This window comes from Xiphias gladius, chromosome 17 (genome assembly GCF_016859285.1).
Source record: "Xiphias gladius isolate SHS-SW01 ecotype Sanya breed wild chromosome 17, ASM1685928v1, whole genome shotgun sequence".
Lineage (NCBI taxonomy): Eukaryota > Metazoa > Chordata > Actinopteri > Istiophoriformes > Xiphiidae > Xiphias > Xiphias gladius.
In genome coordinates this window covers 20805730-20822843 of record NC_053416.1, presented here as the reverse complement: position 1 = coordinate 20822843, position 17114 = coordinate 20805730, and the positions used below count along the sequence as shown (strand labels likewise).

At 40.1% G+C, this 17114-nt stretch overlaps 1 protein-coding gene across 3 annotated transcripts; it reads right to left on the bottom strand.

The window, feature by feature from the left end:
* Positions 1 to 808: 808 nt before the first annotated feature.
* On the bottom strand, positions 809 to 16956 carry esrra (estrogen-related receptor alpha). 3 transcript variants are annotated; one of them, XM_040150472.1, is made up of 8 exons: positions 16868 to 16956; positions 14852 to 14957; positions 8971 to 9354; positions 8218 to 8334; positions 7960 to 8073; positions 6309 to 6476; positions 5513 to 5782; positions 809 to 4180 (listed from the first exon to the last, which is right to left on the bottom strand). In XM_040150472.1, exons 3-8 carry the CDS (start codon positions 9347 to 9349, stop codon positions 3927 to 3929), a joined length of 1302 nt encoding a protein of 433 aa, XP_040006406.1. In that variant the 5' UTR covers positions 9350 to 9354; positions 14852 to 14957; positions 16868 to 16956; the 3' UTR covers positions 809 to 3926. The 3 variants fall into 3 exon arrangements, with proteins under 3 accessions (XP_040006406.1, XP_040006404.1, XP_040006405.1); XM_040150470.1 differs by having other exon boundaries at positions 16678 to 16937; XM_040150471.1 differs by lacking the exons at positions 14852 to 14957; positions 16868 to 16956 and adding an exon at positions 13587 to 13755.
* Positions 16957 to 17114: the final 158 nt, after the last annotated feature.

Sequence of the window (17114 nt, the reverse complement as noted above, 5' to 3'; positions counted from 1 at the left end):
TTGGCTCTTGGGACTTAATCTAGCTTCCAGATTTGGGCCTGCTAAATCTTTATTTACTGCGCCATCTGCTAGCAAGAAGCCATATATCTTATGTAGTATTTGTTAGGATGATTGATAACTTTGTGGACAGAGGCTAAACCGTTTAACATTATTTGGAAACTGCAGGTGGAGACATGATAGCCAGGTTGAAGAAAATAAACCTGCCAAGACATCAATCTATCTATCTATCTATCTATCTATCTGGGAAGGTAAACCTGCATTGTTGCACATGTAAAAAAAAGTTTACATTATTAGCTGTAGTATTGTTAGTGCTAGCTGCAAACCCACAATTTAAACATACCAAATTGGCACTCCTAAAAATACTAAACTGGATAATGTTGCCCCTTAGAGTAGAGCTTCTTATGCTGTTTCACAAGATTGACACCTGCAGTCAAAGGTGATGGGCAAAAATGAATACAATCGCTCATAGCGGCAAACTTTCTATAGTGGTGGCATGCTCAGGTATACAGTCAGCTACTATCATCTCTGGATTGTTTTATTCTGAAGTGTTTATTTCTCATGTTCATTAGCTGCATGTGACATCTGTTCAGTATTTAGGTTTTGCACAACTTTTGATGGACTATCTCTTATCATGTGTGTCCAAAGCTGCATTGCCCAAAAATATTAATCATTAAGTTGAAAGTTTCAACAGTAGTCTTCACCACACTACCCCCATCTAATACAAAACCAAACACACACAAACACACGTACAGAAACATCCACAGGGAGAGATGAGACCAATGATATGCGATGGTGGTGGTGTGTCCGTTTATTACACAACACAAAGCACCTACAATAATCCACTCCCTGTTGCGTGTGACAGTGGAAGATCTCACTTTTTTCACAGTGATTTTTATGTGGACATGTTTAGACAAGGACATCAAACTGTTCTATCTAAATGGGGAAAAAAAATTGCCTAAACACAGAAATTCACAGCCAATATCACACACAAAAATAAAGCAGTGTCAACAAACAACAGTAAATTGAGTAAAAAATAGAATTTAATCATTTAAATAGTCTTTCAAAATACAAACATTGATTTGAACTCTAAATAATATAACGTTTAGTAGCTATTCTTCAGTATAACTGGCAATGCTAAATGTACACTGTGGCTATACAAGGAAATGTGTGAGGTTTGGTAATTTATTGTATTGCTCATTTATATTAATGCACACATATTTAATAGAAACTACAAATGACTGTATAATTTTAAGTGACACTGCAAATGACCCTGCCTTCACCCTAACCAAACTTACCTAAAACATATTTGTATGCTAATGAAAAAATGTACCTTTATGTAAATGAAGTTTTAAAAGTTCTAATTCAACCCAGGCGTCAATTTTATTTGTTTGCTTCAGAAATCACTATTAGTGATCACTATTCGAGAAATTAGGTTAGTAAACAAATCACAGACCAAAAATCCTCTTAGATGACAGGAATATGTAAGCTGTAACCTATGAAAACAAAACCAAACAGGTGAATCAGAGTCACATTTTGCCAGATGTATCTGTCCCTGCTCCACAGTGCTTGCTGTGGCTAATACTAAACCTGTGTTACAGGATGAACTGTTTCCAATTTGAACTGCAACAAATGACCTCCAGCACTTTCAAGCTGCACCATTAATCCTGTGAAACCATATCAACTGTAGGCTTGCCCTCCCCCCGGCGCGAGACACTTTGTACCATGGGGCATCTTATAAAGCATGATTAATGAGCCATATATACCTTAGAGTTATGACAACAAAGAAAAATGATCTCAAGTGTTTGCACAACTGCAGGACATTCAACGTACCTAATATTCAAATTTAACTTGACAAGTCAAAAGATCAAGAATTACACCTCCACAGTTACTTGGCCATCTGGCTTACTCTGCCTCCTGAGGTAGCCCTCTGTAGCCTAACCATGCAGCTGGATCTATAGAGCCATGTAAATTGATCCCTAAATGACAATCAGCTTCAGAAAACACACAACTGCTTACGTAAAAAAAAAAAAAAAAAAACAATTAGCATTCATAATATCATGAATGGAAAGCTTAATTCCAATACCAAATCCACAAGTGTGTCAATGTAAATAAAATACCCTTAAATCCTAGAAAGGAAAATGTATGAAAAAGGAGTTTTCAAGTCTTTACAAATTTCAGTACACTGTAAGCTGCACAAATATAATTGTAATGGGGAATTTGTATCACATTTGCTGGCTTTATCTTCCACTATAAATTGCATGTTTCTGTTTATTTTAATGGAACTGTACATGGCTAAATGGCCCCTTGGCCATCAACTATTATTTTTAGGGATCTGATTTTGACATCAGATATTATAGCTTTGCATTGCATGTGAAGCTTACTGTAATGATCATTTATATTGTAAGTATACAAACCTGCTGAACAATGAGTAGGACTTTCAGGAAGTTGTCAGACAAGGTTTCAACATCCAAAACGAAGATGTTGCATATGTTGCATTTCTTGTTGCCCTGAGCCCTTTACGGGCACTTACAAGTTAAAGTTCAACAGATGTACATACACAAAGGAGGGATCTTGTATTGAAACAATTGAGATCTTTTATGCAACACTCTTCCCTTCTGCAGAAAATGCCGCAAAATCTCATCATAAACCTAGAAATCATACATATGGGTTAGTGTTATACATTACAGCCCACAAATGGTCAACCGGTCAAATAGTTCAGACCATTATTTTTGAACAGCACATCTGCTGAAGACAAAAACAGTAGAATAGAACTAATGGAAGATAGTATAAAAAAGCAGATGAGGCATATGCATTTCTTTTCTAACCACTGATGTTGCCACACTGGCTTTAATGTCAGAGCTGTGTTCTTCCCTGATCTCAGTGTAGCTTACTGGTCTTGACTGCACACGTACACACACACTTGCTTGTATGGAAGCCAGTTCTTCGTGTGCCGATAGGACTTACATACAACACTGAATATATTACCTTCCAAGTAGAGCATTTAATGAGCACACAATCTTCGTATGCATTTCTCCTGGACTACAAATCAATTGCACAACCTTTTATAAAGAATCCTGCACCTACTATGTACACCAGTGGTTCCCGATTCCAGTATTTAACCCCCAAAGTGCTGTCGTTTTCTCTCCTACAAGGTTTTTTAAATCTACGCACCTGGCATCCCCAGCCCAAACCAGGCTCTACTAGAAGCTAGAATTTTAAAAAATCAGCACCTGGGGTCCTGAGACTGGAGAACTACTGATATACAAGCATAACTAGATGTCTGACCATATTATCCGCATTTCAAATGTGACAGAAAATAATCGAGTCACTATATTGCTTTTAACATATTGCAAGTAATTCCTATGAATTTGCCTACAACGGCACACTAAACTATAGTGAATACAAGCACTCCATGTGCATGTCAATCTGACCCTATACTGGACCCTTGAGACTTTCGGTGTTTATTTTATAATGGCTTTAATGAGTAGATGCTGCATTATTTTAAAAAGTTCAAGAGTCACATGATTGCAGTCTGGTCTTGGGTACCTAAATGTTGTTCTTCAGTGGTTATGCAACTGCAGATTGAGGCTGTGATGGAACACACCATGAAAATATTTGAAACTGAGAAGTATTCTGGCATTCATGTTAAATGTTTTCACTCTTGGATCTTGAAGCCTTTAACTGAAGTTTGGCAGTTACACCTTACTGTAAGTAACGCATTCCCACTTAGAGACAATACATATGGTTTTTCTTTTGTCATATTCTTTTTCTCTCTTCATGTAGCCTAAAGGGTAAAAGGACCATTTTCCTCATCATTAATACTCTAACAAAATCTTTGCTTTCTCAAAAACCACTCATCCACTCTTGAAGACTAGACCTCTGTTGGGTCTTTCGCTGCATCCTCTTTACTTCTGCTGCTATATGCTCTAGGGAGAGTCCATCATGGCTTCCAGCATCTCCAGGAATAGTTTGTGCATGGGAACACCTCCACGGGTCTTGATGCTGTAGAAGGTGGTAAGAGCACGACCAGCAGTCTGTCGGAGGAGAGGCAATGTTAAAAGGAGGCGTCCTGCCCGCTGTGGGTCATCTGGGCGCCGCTGACATTCCAGCTCCAGCAGGGCCTGGTGGAGGAGGTCCCGCAGCTTTTGCACAGCCTCCATATCCTCGATGTAAACAGAGTCTGACAGAACAGCAGGAAGCACACGGTAAGGCAGGTTGTTTAGTTTTTCTCAGCTTTTGCCACAGAAAGCAAGCCTATGTTGCCCAGTAACTTACCACAAATACTAAGTAATGACAATCTTTAGTTACAAAACAAACAACGGATCTGTAGCGCAAATAGGACATGCTAGAAGATCTGCTGTTGACAGTAATCTTGAGTGGATCTCTGAGGGATGTCTACATAAAGGTTATGAGTGGGGTAAACTTTCCACAACCATTATTCAATTCTGTTCTGCATTGTATGTTTCTGCCATGGTAGATCTGCCTGCCGAAGACTAGATGACCATTAGAAATACATTTTTTTATTTTGCCAAGAACTGCACTTAACACTAGTAAAACGCAGTCTGTCTCCTGTTGTCATGGACCTTTGGCTGCTGATATGCACATAATCCAATCAAGTTAAAAACCTGGAAAACAGGCAATGTCTGCACCCCTTACTGCTAAACCACTGTTTTTGTTGCTAACAATTCCATACTTAGCAGAGGACTGATAAACTGATTAACCAACTACTAACATATGACACAACATACAATCCCACAAGTTTAGACCAAACTTACAATAATAATAATACTTTTTTTGCCCGAAACAAAGAGTGGATTTAAAGCCCAAAATGACTGTGTGTTACTATGATTAAGACGGGGAAAGATACACTCAGTTGCCACTTTATGCGGTACACGTAGCTAAAACTAATGCAATCGAACACAACAACCAGGCAATGAATCCTACTTTCATGAAGGTTCAGTTTGTTGGAACTAATCAGTTTTTGTTTTAGAGAGGTATTGATTCAACTTTCTGGTCATTTTAGTGACTGTGGTTTGTGATGCGGTTGAATTACATTGCGTTACACTGAGGTTATATCAGGAAGGGTAGAAAAAATGTCAGTGTAAGGAAATGTAGTTCAACAATTTCAACAAAAACTAACCTTAATGAACATAGAATTTATTGAAGGCCCGTTATATTAGATATTAGTTTTAGCTAATATACTACTTAATAATGTACAGTGCCTAATAAACTGGAAACTGACTGTAGTTTTTGTTGCACATTATTATTATTACACTTAGTTATGTACAGGTTTTCCCCCAAGAAATTAGTTAGCGCAGGTGGTGAGCGCTCAGCTTTAATAAGCTAATATTACATTTCAGAAAAATTCAATTTTCCAAGTGATATGGAAACATACAATATTCAGTATACCACTGATCATAGTTGTATAAGGTATAAGTAAATGTTGGCTGGTCAAAATACTGAGTATAATCTTTATGTCTACATAATTGTTCAACTACACAAGAAAATGTACCTGAGTTAGTGAGTGCGATGGCTTTTAGCATGACAAATTCTTCCCGGTCCACATTTAGTGCGCGGAAACGGCGAGCAAGTTGACTAATTGCTGCATTTAGCTCTGTCAGTCCTGCAACACGTGACATCTCCTCATCAAGGACAAAATCCTCTGCAAACACCACTTCGTCCTCACAGCCAAGCGAGCGGTACGCTACACCCAGCACCAGCACCTCCAGCCACACTGACTGAAGCACGGACATCTGATCTGCTAGGGACAGTGACAGAAAGCCTGCGGGGGAACAGACAGACAGAGAGAGAGAGAGAGAGAGAGAGTTTTCGGTGTCAACTGACACAGCAAACACAGGACCCATGTCTTTATAGTGGCCACATAATAGGCTACATACTGTTGGCAGCTGGTGACCCAACTCTAGCTTGTAATACAGTTAAGAACTGCATCAGCTCAGTTGAACTGTTAGCAGAGGTTCAGCATCTCCTCATACATACACCAGGCAATTCATTTAATCAGTTTTGACTATATATTCTGTATTTTGTGAGATTTTGTTTTACCAATTAATTTTGTTGTACGTATCGGATTACACATTTAGCAATCAGAATCAGGTTCACACTGGCCATTTATAATGGTCAGTATTCTTGTCATTTAAAAAACTAAAAGAAATTCAGAAGTCGCAGCCTGAGTGAAACGTTACACGGTAAGTTTCTTCCTGGTCAGTGAGATTGGATCACTACATCTCTTCCACTGTCGCCATGCTGTCAGTGCCCCTCCTCTCCTCCTTTATCCTCTCTGAATCCCTTACCTGGAATGTGTTTGGCCCAGCCAATGATGACAACCAGCTCACGGTCAGCAAGGTCACAGAGGGTGGTGAGCGTCCGCTGGGCTGTGTCAGGCTGCAGAGGGTCGGGCATGGCAAATAACTTTTCAGGCTCTGCTACTAGGAGGTGGGACACAATGATGTTGGAGGAACCTTTGTCACAAAATAGACACAAAATAATGGATTAATACGATGCACAATTAAAAATTGCAGTGTACATTCATTGACACATTGACCTCCAAAATATCAACTCATCAACTGTCATTATCTTAACTAATACATTAAATTTTGATTTATGCAACATGCTGATATGCACTGGTGTTAAGTGTATTACATACTGCATGGGCATGAGACCTGCCAATTGACTTGTTGTGAACAGACAAATATTCTTTTTTTCTATGAGTGCAAATGAGAGTTTTGCTTTAAACTTGCTCAACTCCTCAGCCAGATTTCTGTGACTCGAGCTCCAAGTTAGGTCATTAAGCTTCTGCAAATTAGCTCAGTTACAATATTTCACCCTTGTACTGTTGACTGAAAAGTAAAGGGATCAGTGTACCACTCTTGGCAATAGAGGGCACTGTTTTTCAATAACTTTCAATGGGTTTGAAGCATTTTGTGTGTTGCTTGAATGCTCTGGGCACCTCATGTTTTACCTATCCATCATAGCTTTCATTTTCTGAGGAGTACCCCCTCTGCCTCTGAATGAGAACAACATGGGGGGGGGGGCTCCCAAATAAGCTTGACTGCCTGAAGCTATTACTGTTTTTATTTGACTGAACATAGCTTCTGTTGGTACATACATGTAGTTTTCCAGCAAAGAATTGAACAACAGCCAGTTATGTGTTGCCTAGAAGCAGCAAGATGCCTCTCACCGCACAAAAAAAAAAAAAAAAAAAGGAAAACCCTTTCTCATTAATCAGAGTCCAGTGTCAAATATAGTGAATGTTTGATTTGGTTGCACTTTGACAGAGTTACTACAGTAATGAGGCACCTACAGTCTTTTAGCTTAGGCTGATATTTACCACTGAACTGTTAAAGGTGCTATATGCAAGTTTTTGCTGTCACTCCATAGCCATCATTGGCATTAATAGCTGTTAACTCACCAGTCTGCAAGAAACGTGGGTTCAGCATTAAACTTCTTTCCTTTACATACTACTTCTTCATCCTCTCATGCTGAACTGAGCGCAGACTGGACAATACAGTGACTCACTATCGCAAAGTGGTATTACTAGACCAGACGGGCCGGGGATAACTGGTTAGCATGCTAACTTCTAACTTACTTTAGAAGAAACTGTTAACTTTAGAAGAAAAGAAGTGATAGAGAAGCAAAAGAAAATTTAACATTGACATTGCTTTCCACCACTGCAGACAGATCTTGGTGAGTAAAGGAATGAAGTTTGATGCTGAACTCGCATCGTTTCTTCTAGACTGACAAGTTCACAGCAGTAGATGCTAACGTTGGCTATGTAGCGATGGCAAATATTACATATAGCACCTTGTAATAAAAATTATTATGTGTAACTGAGCCACTTTTCATCTCATTTGCACAATTTGATTATCGTAATAGTATTACACTATGTTGCCCGTTGTAGAACAAAAAACTAAAGGCAAGATAGCAATATACTGTAAATCCCACCTTTTTCACTCTCCTTTGTCAGTGGTAGAGGGGCATTCTGGTATGTTGCATTCTCCACTTCTGGGCGTCTTTTGTACTTCTGTCTTCCACCTCGGACCCTGTCAAGACGAACTCCTACATGGTGAAACATAAAGTAATTATGATTTATGCTGGGAAAATAGAGAACAGAAATACCATATTTAAAAGATCATTGCAATGACTCTAAAGATGCAATATCGCAGACTGGCTACAGAGCTTCTGCACACCATAAACACTCACCCTCTTTCAGCATGCCTACTTTGAGGCACTTCGTGAAGCGGCATGCCTGGCAAGCCTTTCTGCGCCTTTTGGTGATCTCACACTCATTTGAAGCTGGACAGCTGTATTCAATGTTACCTTCATGGGATAACAGAAAATATCAATTTACAGTTATGAAAATGATTAAGAGAACAAATATGAATGAGTATCTGAGTTGGATGAAAACTACCTCCTTCACTTTCTTAATCTCTTTCGATTTAAAAACATAGTGTACCCACAACAAAAATGACATGCTTACCTACCCACCAAGTTTTCCAACATACAAACAGTACAGTAAGTAAGTCTTCATGGTTTTTGTTTAACAGACCAGTATAAACAAAGTAGAGTGGTTGTATTGATAGTGTACTGAAGCATGTTTAACAATAACACAATTAAGATGTGATGTGGGTCCTTAGTCAGTCTTAGACTCCTCCGACATTTTAACCACTATGGAAACTTGGGACGCATCATGCTGTTCCAGATTAGATGTGATGAAGGTATATTTTAGTTTTAATTTAAAAAATTCTCCACATTTGTTCTATACTTTGTGTTTTAAAAATGAAAAAGCTATCAGTCTCACACAGGAGTCAGCAGCCAGTGTCACATTTACGATGATTTAAGTACTCCAAATGCAAATCCCATCAGACTGTTACATTACAGAAGGTGTCAGGGGAAATTATGAACTGTACACTGGTTGTTCTGCAATGCAAACACTTAAAAATTCAGAACACATACCTTGAATGGTTCTCTTGAAGAATGCCTTGCAGGCCTCACATGATGCCACGCCATAGTGGTAACCTGAAGCCACATCTCCACATACTAAACAGAGCCTCTTGGGTAGCGTACTCAGGGCATACTTGCATCGCCCTGCTCCATTTCCAGTGGAGCCCTCCTCTGCCCCATCACCACCCTCATCTTTGAAGTGACAACGCAGAGCTGGCGTGTAGAGTGGCGGGGAGTAACGTTTAGTGCTGTCTCCTCTGGTTCCTCCACCTCCACTTTGAGAGGAGTCTGAGGAGGCCCCGCCAGGGCTGGTCCGACCTCCCCCACCTCCCTCTGGACTACTCGGTTCTGCCTTGATGTAGACATCTGACCGACGCTCCCTGGAAGACATGATGTCTAAAGGGGAAAAAATAAACGTCAAAGAAAGGTCAAATAAATAAAGGAATATAACCTTTTAGCTCACATCTTTGTCTATCAAGCTATCTTCACACCACCAGATAAAAATGACCAAGTTTTTTCTCAATCTGATATTTTCAGACTGTTATTGGGTGTCTTTTATAAGTTGAAATAAAGCTTATAGGATTCAGATATCTTCTGTTAGAACTTTTATCTAAGAAGAGACTGGCACTTTCATAATCACAATCTTCACAATAAATTCGTTAAGTGTCTAAATGTTTTCCCTCTATGGCACCTTCCAACTAAAAGAGAGGGTGGAAAAGTGCCAGAAGTGTCCCATAATAGCCTGCAGGACTCTATCACTGGCCCAGCTGACCCTCCAACCCCAGAACCTGTCTCCAAGTCTTGACACCAACCTTTACTGTTTGCATTTATACCTATAGTTTTTACCCATGTGGGTTGGTTTGAGTGTAAACACAGGAATCGAAAGGAAATGGGCAACAGAAAAGGAAAACTATTTGAACTTTAATCCAAGACCTGAGGTGTAAATGTTGCTTTAATCCAGGTATCCTGTTTACTTCACATTAAAATTGTGGTCATTTTTCTTCCCTGTAAGCATGGAGTGTGAAAAGCACCAGAATTTGGTAACATCACAAAGGGCACGCTTGTTCCCTCTCCTGTTCTTTAGCAGAACTTAGTCCCTGTGTTGTTTTGTGCTATTTTTTCTGAAGCTAGGCTTTTTAAGCAATCAAAAAACACCTGGGAATCACCAAACCAGGACCTTTCATGCCTAAAATAATCATCCCCACAGTGTGAAGTCTTTGTATGTGACATTTCGGGACGTTAAAATAGCCAAGGTGACCAGATGGAGGTTGATATGCTCATGAACAGTGCCCAGTCTTCCCTATTCAGACACATAACTTATGTTTAACTAAGGCAGTAAGAGTACTGCAGAAAACTGCTTGCCTGCCAATGACTTAGCATAGCTGCTGTACTTCTCAATTTAATTACATAAAGTATGGCCACCTACTGCAGATAAACAAGCACAAAGAAAACAATCACAGTAAATAATGCTTGTGATGAGATGAAGAATATGTTTATGATTCAAAATTAGAGCTGCTACTAACAATTATTTACATTATCATTAATCTGCCAAATATTTTTGGAATAACTGTTCAGTCTATGAAACAATGCCCCCCCCCAAAAAAACAATGCCCATCACAACTTCATCTTGAAATGTTTTTTTGTTTTGTTTTTTCTTTTTCAACCAAAAGTCCAAATACCCAAAAACATTTAGTTTATAATGACAGATTACAAAGAAGAGCAGGAAATCCTCTGATTTGAGAGGCTGGAATCTGAAATATTTAACCGTGTTCCATTATATTTGCTTGAAAATTACTGAAACAATTAATCAATTATCAAAATAGTTGCTTATTATTTTTCTGTGTATCAACTAACTGATTAATCGACTAATCATTTCAGCTTTACTCCAAATAAAAGCAAAACAGTAGACTCATGGGTCCAAAAAATGGTTAGTATATATAGCCATAACTTTTTAAGAGAAAAAAACCCCATTGTGGCACAATTTCCACACTGCAGAGGGCAGCAGAACTCTGTCACTTTCCCATCACTTCAACAGACATTTTTCATTAAATCTTTTAACAACTATTACAGTTTCCTAGGCTCAATAAGAGTAATAGCAACACACAACGAATGTTCCTGAGAATTCAGAAAATACTGCCAACACACATTCACTTTCATATACAACAGAGTATTTGGTTTTAGCTGATTATCTAAGGTCAAGATTGCCACAAATGTGAAAATCAACAGTACAATAATGTGATATAATTTCAATGGTTAGATCACTATGAGTAATTGTGTTTCATGCTTTTAAGCTTTGATTCATCTTCCAGTAACTTAGTTCTAATGCCAAATGTCTGGCTCCTTAATGACAATCATACATTGCGTCCATTTTATAGAAGACAATTAGCCTAAAAGCAGTCTGACCTCTTTGACATAGGGGCTCTCTCGCAATAAAGTAACTGAACTGAACTGCAGCAGGTGGATGAATGTATGTGTGAGAAAAGTGACCACTACCCTTCTTTGCCCAAATTAGTGTAATTAATTCAGAACATGCAGTAGGTGTACCACTCCTGTAATTACACCCCTACAAGGAAACCCAGTTGGTATACTGAATAGCCAAACAGAGACAATTTGTTCATGTTTCATCATACTTTCTGAAACTGACTTTGTTCTTTGGTGTTAGAAACGTAGCCTCAACTGTTGATAAATTGATTTCATCAACAGCACTTCAGGGATCAGAAAAATGGGTGAAAAGGGGATCAACAGGGCAGGGGCACGACTGGTAGTATGTGTCGTGTCTGTCTCTAGTGGATACATTAATGCAGAGCCTTACTTGAATGACTGTGCTCTTGTTCCAACTTAATAGATCACTGCATGAGCACGATGAGATGGGATCTCTTCAGCCTAAATAGCGTCAATCCAGTTAAGACCTAAAAAGTGACTTGTGATTTTATCATGCATTCATACCGGCAATCCACTGCAATAACCCACCCTAATTTTTCCATTTTTGTTAATCAGTTGGGCTGATAATGCAGTTGCAGCCTATATGTTTAAGTATTGCAATACTGAAAATGCCTTGCTTATGGTCGGTTCAGTGCTCCAGTCCCTCGCCCTGCCCTCAATGACTACATTACATGCATCTATTCTTGCTACACACTAGTTTGGGTGACGTCCTATTTAATAAACCTATGGATGTTTAGTATAATTAATAAAAGTGTCATGGTGTTTACTTTATGGTTTGTATAAAGATAAGATTCAAATGCAGTATTTTGGGGGGATTAATAGAGCAATGTGGCCACATAATTAGTTATCTGTTTTATTTTCATTTTTGCATGCTGTTCACCACAGCTAACTGAATGCATGCAGTTTCTAGACACATTAACAATTACCCTGACTGCAAAATTGTCAACTATCTGTGACTTTATGGCATATAATCAAGAATCCCTTAGTCCTGACCTGTACTGTATGCTGCTTGTCTATGTCAATTTGCAGTTATTGCTTCATGTTATATATTACCCATTTAATTACAAGAGACATCTATAATGAACAGCCCTCTTATGACATCTTTACATTCAGATGCACTTCACATCACAAAGGGCATTTATTAGACATGACTCTTAGAAAAATGTGAAAAGCATCCTACTAAAAAGACACTTTCTTTTAACTTGTAGGTGATCAAAGTTCTTCAATATCAGGCATGTAAACAGAGGTCAAGACCCACTGAGAGGAGGCTTTCATTGCTTTTACTCTGAAGAAATCTAAGTGAGTCCCTGAATGTCAACTTGCAAACCAAATCTCACTGTGTATTTGCTTTACACTTAGTCAATACAATATGCAACACAGTTAAGTACGGCTGTAGATGGAAACTTTTTTCCTGACATCCTGGGTTCAAGACCCTGAGCGAGGAACCTAATACTTGCTCCATACCTGGTTTGCTCATTAATTGCAAACCAAGTATGCCTTTATCATATATATGGCTACAGCAGATAACCCAATCTCATAGTACCTGGCAGTGCTATACTTTCTTTGGAGTTTGCCCCCTCAGGACTTGACTGTAGCCCTGTTTGGCAAGCGACAAGGGGGTCACAGTAAAATGAGCCTGTTTAAAGTTTAGTTTACTTGGACTGAGTTTACAGGCTCGGTGAGTGGCTCAGCCAGTGCCATCACGACTAATGATACACGAGGCCAGATCATCAACAATGTGAGCCAGTTTGCTCAGACTTCAAGACCAGTAAGGATCCCCTTACCATGTGCACCGCTGGCCAGTTCGACATCTGCTTTGGCAAATGAGGAACAGCGGTCTCAGTGAATAAAATGTTGAAATGCAAGGGAAAACAGCTATATGGTTACTTATTCGTTCGATGAAAGCGGGTTAAAGGGTATGTAGAACCAGGTGAGACTGGCTAAATTACTTGGTTTTCGAGTTAACTCAGCATAGAAACGTGTCGTGTGTACGTTAATGTACCAGTATGTTTGGAGTAGCATTAGCTTTAACGTCAGCGAACACATAATGATAAGTGCGGGGTTAGCCCTACCCTTAGCTAACTAAGCTAGCAGTAGCTAGCGTTAATCCTGACTGACCAGCTCTCTCTCCTCCTGGGACCGAGGTTTATTTTTGTCGCCGTAACGCCGGCTAGGCTGCATCTTACCTGATAACGGTGACTAGTACAGCACTTAAGTCCCTCCACGGTGTGATAACATGGCACAGAATTGACAGAAAATCAGTTTCAAGACTGCCAGCGGCCGCTAGCTCGTGTTCTCTCTGTGTTGAGATGGGTCGGGCTACAATCGGCTTTCCCTAACAGCTGGTAAATGATAAGGGATGGATATACTATGGCTAAAACACATTAGTGCAAGGAGAACTCTGCGAGCAGCATTATTAAACTGCCAAGTTAACGAGCTGTTAGTGGATTTCTTTCTTTTTTCAAAGACTTTGATGTCATATTATAACTTCACAATATCCCACACAATTATGAATTTAGAAAACATACTTATATGCTCTTCTCATGATGGAGGAACATCATAACAGCTATTTGATAAGAGGTGATTTTGGAGAAATACGTTCAGTCCCAATTGTAAACTTGATATAGCCCTGTATTAATTAACTTACTATCAGCAGATCAGCCATTAATCCAAAGTCTGGGCTTTTACCTGACAGAATGTAAAAAAAGAGTCCTAATGATGAATGGCAAAGTTGGACTCACATGTAACTGGTGAGTGGTGGCTTTACATTGGGCACGAATTTCAATTCTGCTTGACCAAAATTGCTGCAGAAAGCTTTTATTTTTTCCCCACGCTGCACACGGCATCCCAAAACCCAAGAACCTCAAAGTTATGTTCTCACTGAGCCCTTCGAACTGATACCTTGATTGCTCCTTTCTCATCACACAGGATTTTGGACACTCTCACACTGACTTATGCTGCTTCGAGCTGAGGTCAGTCCTCCCTCTGATCTATCCACAGCCCACCCTTTCAAGCTTCCGATGAGTCCACGCGTGATCGTTTCAGAACAACAGACCAAACCATGTATCTGTGTCGCAGCTGGCTAACGGTCCTGCTTTTCACAAACAGGAACGTGTCCTGTGAATTGTTTGATTGCAACAGTTCATACATGTTATATTCTATCACTGACCACCCTTAACATTTTGGATGTGAAATGACAAAGCCAACACCTTTAAAATCATTCTCTATCGGTTTTGCCGCGTTTCTCCTTCCTCATCCCTCCTTTGATTGTGAGTATTTTCTAGAGATGACGCTAACATTTGCCGACTAAAAGTCCATTACAGCATTACAAGAATGAACTGAGAGGCAAGTGAGGTACCTGGCTAGAAAAAAACAGACATAATTCAAGTTGAAGCATAGCATAACAGCATAATATTTCATCAGCATAAGGGGAGATGTGAAAACAGATTACCTTTTTTTTGTTGAACTGGAGTTTGAAGCCTATATATCTCTCACTCCTGGTGGTGGTTCAATGAAGCGCTATCGCTTGGCTTGAAGTCTGCAGTTTTTCAGGACACCTGCAAAGTAAGCAGAGGTTTTTGAGTGCAGTCACAGAACTTACAGCTAAGTCAAGGCGATTACTTTTCATGTTAACCTTCCATTTGGGATTTTTATGGCCAAACCTTCACTGGTACATTGTGTCCAATCTCCTAATGACCGTGATGTCTGAGAAGTAGTTGTACATATTAGATTACTGAAAAGCTGTTAATGGTAGCAGGGCCAATCTTCACACGTGCCAGAGAAAATCTCTACATTAGCAATAGTTATGCTTCCTCTCTGGTAAGTCGTGTGTATACTTGCAACACTGACTTTTCCTTCCTAAAATACATAACCCTCTGTATCTATTCAGATTTCTGCATGCTGCTGGAGTACCCTCCCCCTTACACTGCGTGACACACTCCAAAGGTCACAGCCACAGGAATGCTTGAAGGACAGACAGAGTAAAGCCAACACCTTGTCTCTTACTCAAAGTCATAAGTGAAGTTTGAAGATAACTCTCTGTAAATAATTAGAGAGAGAGTGGAGTTTTAATTTTTTTTTTAAACTACACGAAACATAATTTTAACTAGTCTTTTAAGTGAAATTGCAGCAAGAGGGACTTTAAGTTTTTTAACTTTGAGCAACAAGACTGTAAGATGTGGAAACAAACTGATGATTTAGTCATGCTCTTTGGGAGTGATGGGACTGGACATTTCCATGTTTTTAGAGTGACATTTCAAAAAAGAAGATGAGGTTAAATGAAAGATGTAGATTTCGATTTCAAGCACAGCAGATTGTTAAACGAACCAATAACTGGCCTAAAGTCAAGTAATTCCTTGTACTGAATGTTCTCTCTGTAAACACTTTGTCCCCATGAATGAAAAGTCAAATATCGTAGAACCAGAAACATGAAGCAGTCCTCGCTTTGTCTTAAACGGTTTAAAGCTTATCGTAGTTTTGTTAGGGGGCAGCAGTGGTCTTTGTCACGGACAAGGCATCACACTGACTGTACATAAAACTCAGTTTGAGGGATTTAAATGCGGCGCACTGTGGAGACGGCGAGAACAGCACCCAGGGGTGACCTTGCCTACTGATCTCGGACCGGTGAAAGGTTAATTGCCAAAGTGGATTATGCCCGAAGATCTGTGATCTCAATCCTGGTCCAGCAGGCTCGGTGACTTGCATAGTTCAGTGTGTTAAGACAGAAAGAGGAATAAACGTGCGTGTGCGAGGGGGAGCATATCAGAGGAGCCAAAGTGTGTGCACAGTTGAAGAAGTGCAGGCTGTTATTTGCCCATGCAGGACTTGTGTTTTAAGTGAGGGCATGCGGTGAGCCGTACGACGACAGGTATCCGCTGCACCCGATTCAGCCACGCTCCTGCATTCTCCCTTTGGACAATAAATGGCCAGGCATCCCGTTTATTAAGAAATGATGTGGGTGTCTTACAGGCGAGTAGAGCATTGGCCATTACACGGACCGTTAGAGCATCTATTTAGGCTATGTGTGAATTACCCTTTAAGCTTGGGCACGAAGCTTGTGCTGCAAATTATTACACAACGCACTGACTATTTATTCAGCGGATCGTGCCCCCTAGCCCCAATAACGTGGCCACGCGAACTTACAGCTCTGCCAGGCGGATCGTGCATGCATCGTGAAGCCACCGTGAAGACAGCTGACATCTCCACGAAACGGTTAATAACTGCCTAGAGCCACTACGTGCTCAGTCTCTGCAACGTAGGCTAAGAAAGGCCACTTACTGGGAAATGTAAAAACATCGCAGGGTTGTTTTTATCTGGAGTCAGTCAAGTCTTTGCGGCTGGCAAGTCCACAGTCGGTTTAACCGGTTTAACGGCGCTGTCCAAGCCTCGCCGGGTGTCTCACATCGCATCACTACGTTACCGTGTAATAAGGTGATGGCATCGAGCACTGTCAACCCCAAACACACACCGTCTTATCCGCCTGCTCGGTTCCGTACCCTGCTGTTATAATTTCTCGTCTTCGGCTCCCACCACTGGGCTTGTAGTTGGATATTAGCGTCAAGACGTCAAGAAGAAAAACTGAACGTCCGGCGAGGGGGAAAAAAAAAGTTTCACAATAAAACTATGTCGGCTCACATAACATTTGAACTTTTCTCGAGGCAAGCAACGTCCCGAGGCGAAACGGGGTCTAATACAAGAGAATCGCCGCCTACTAC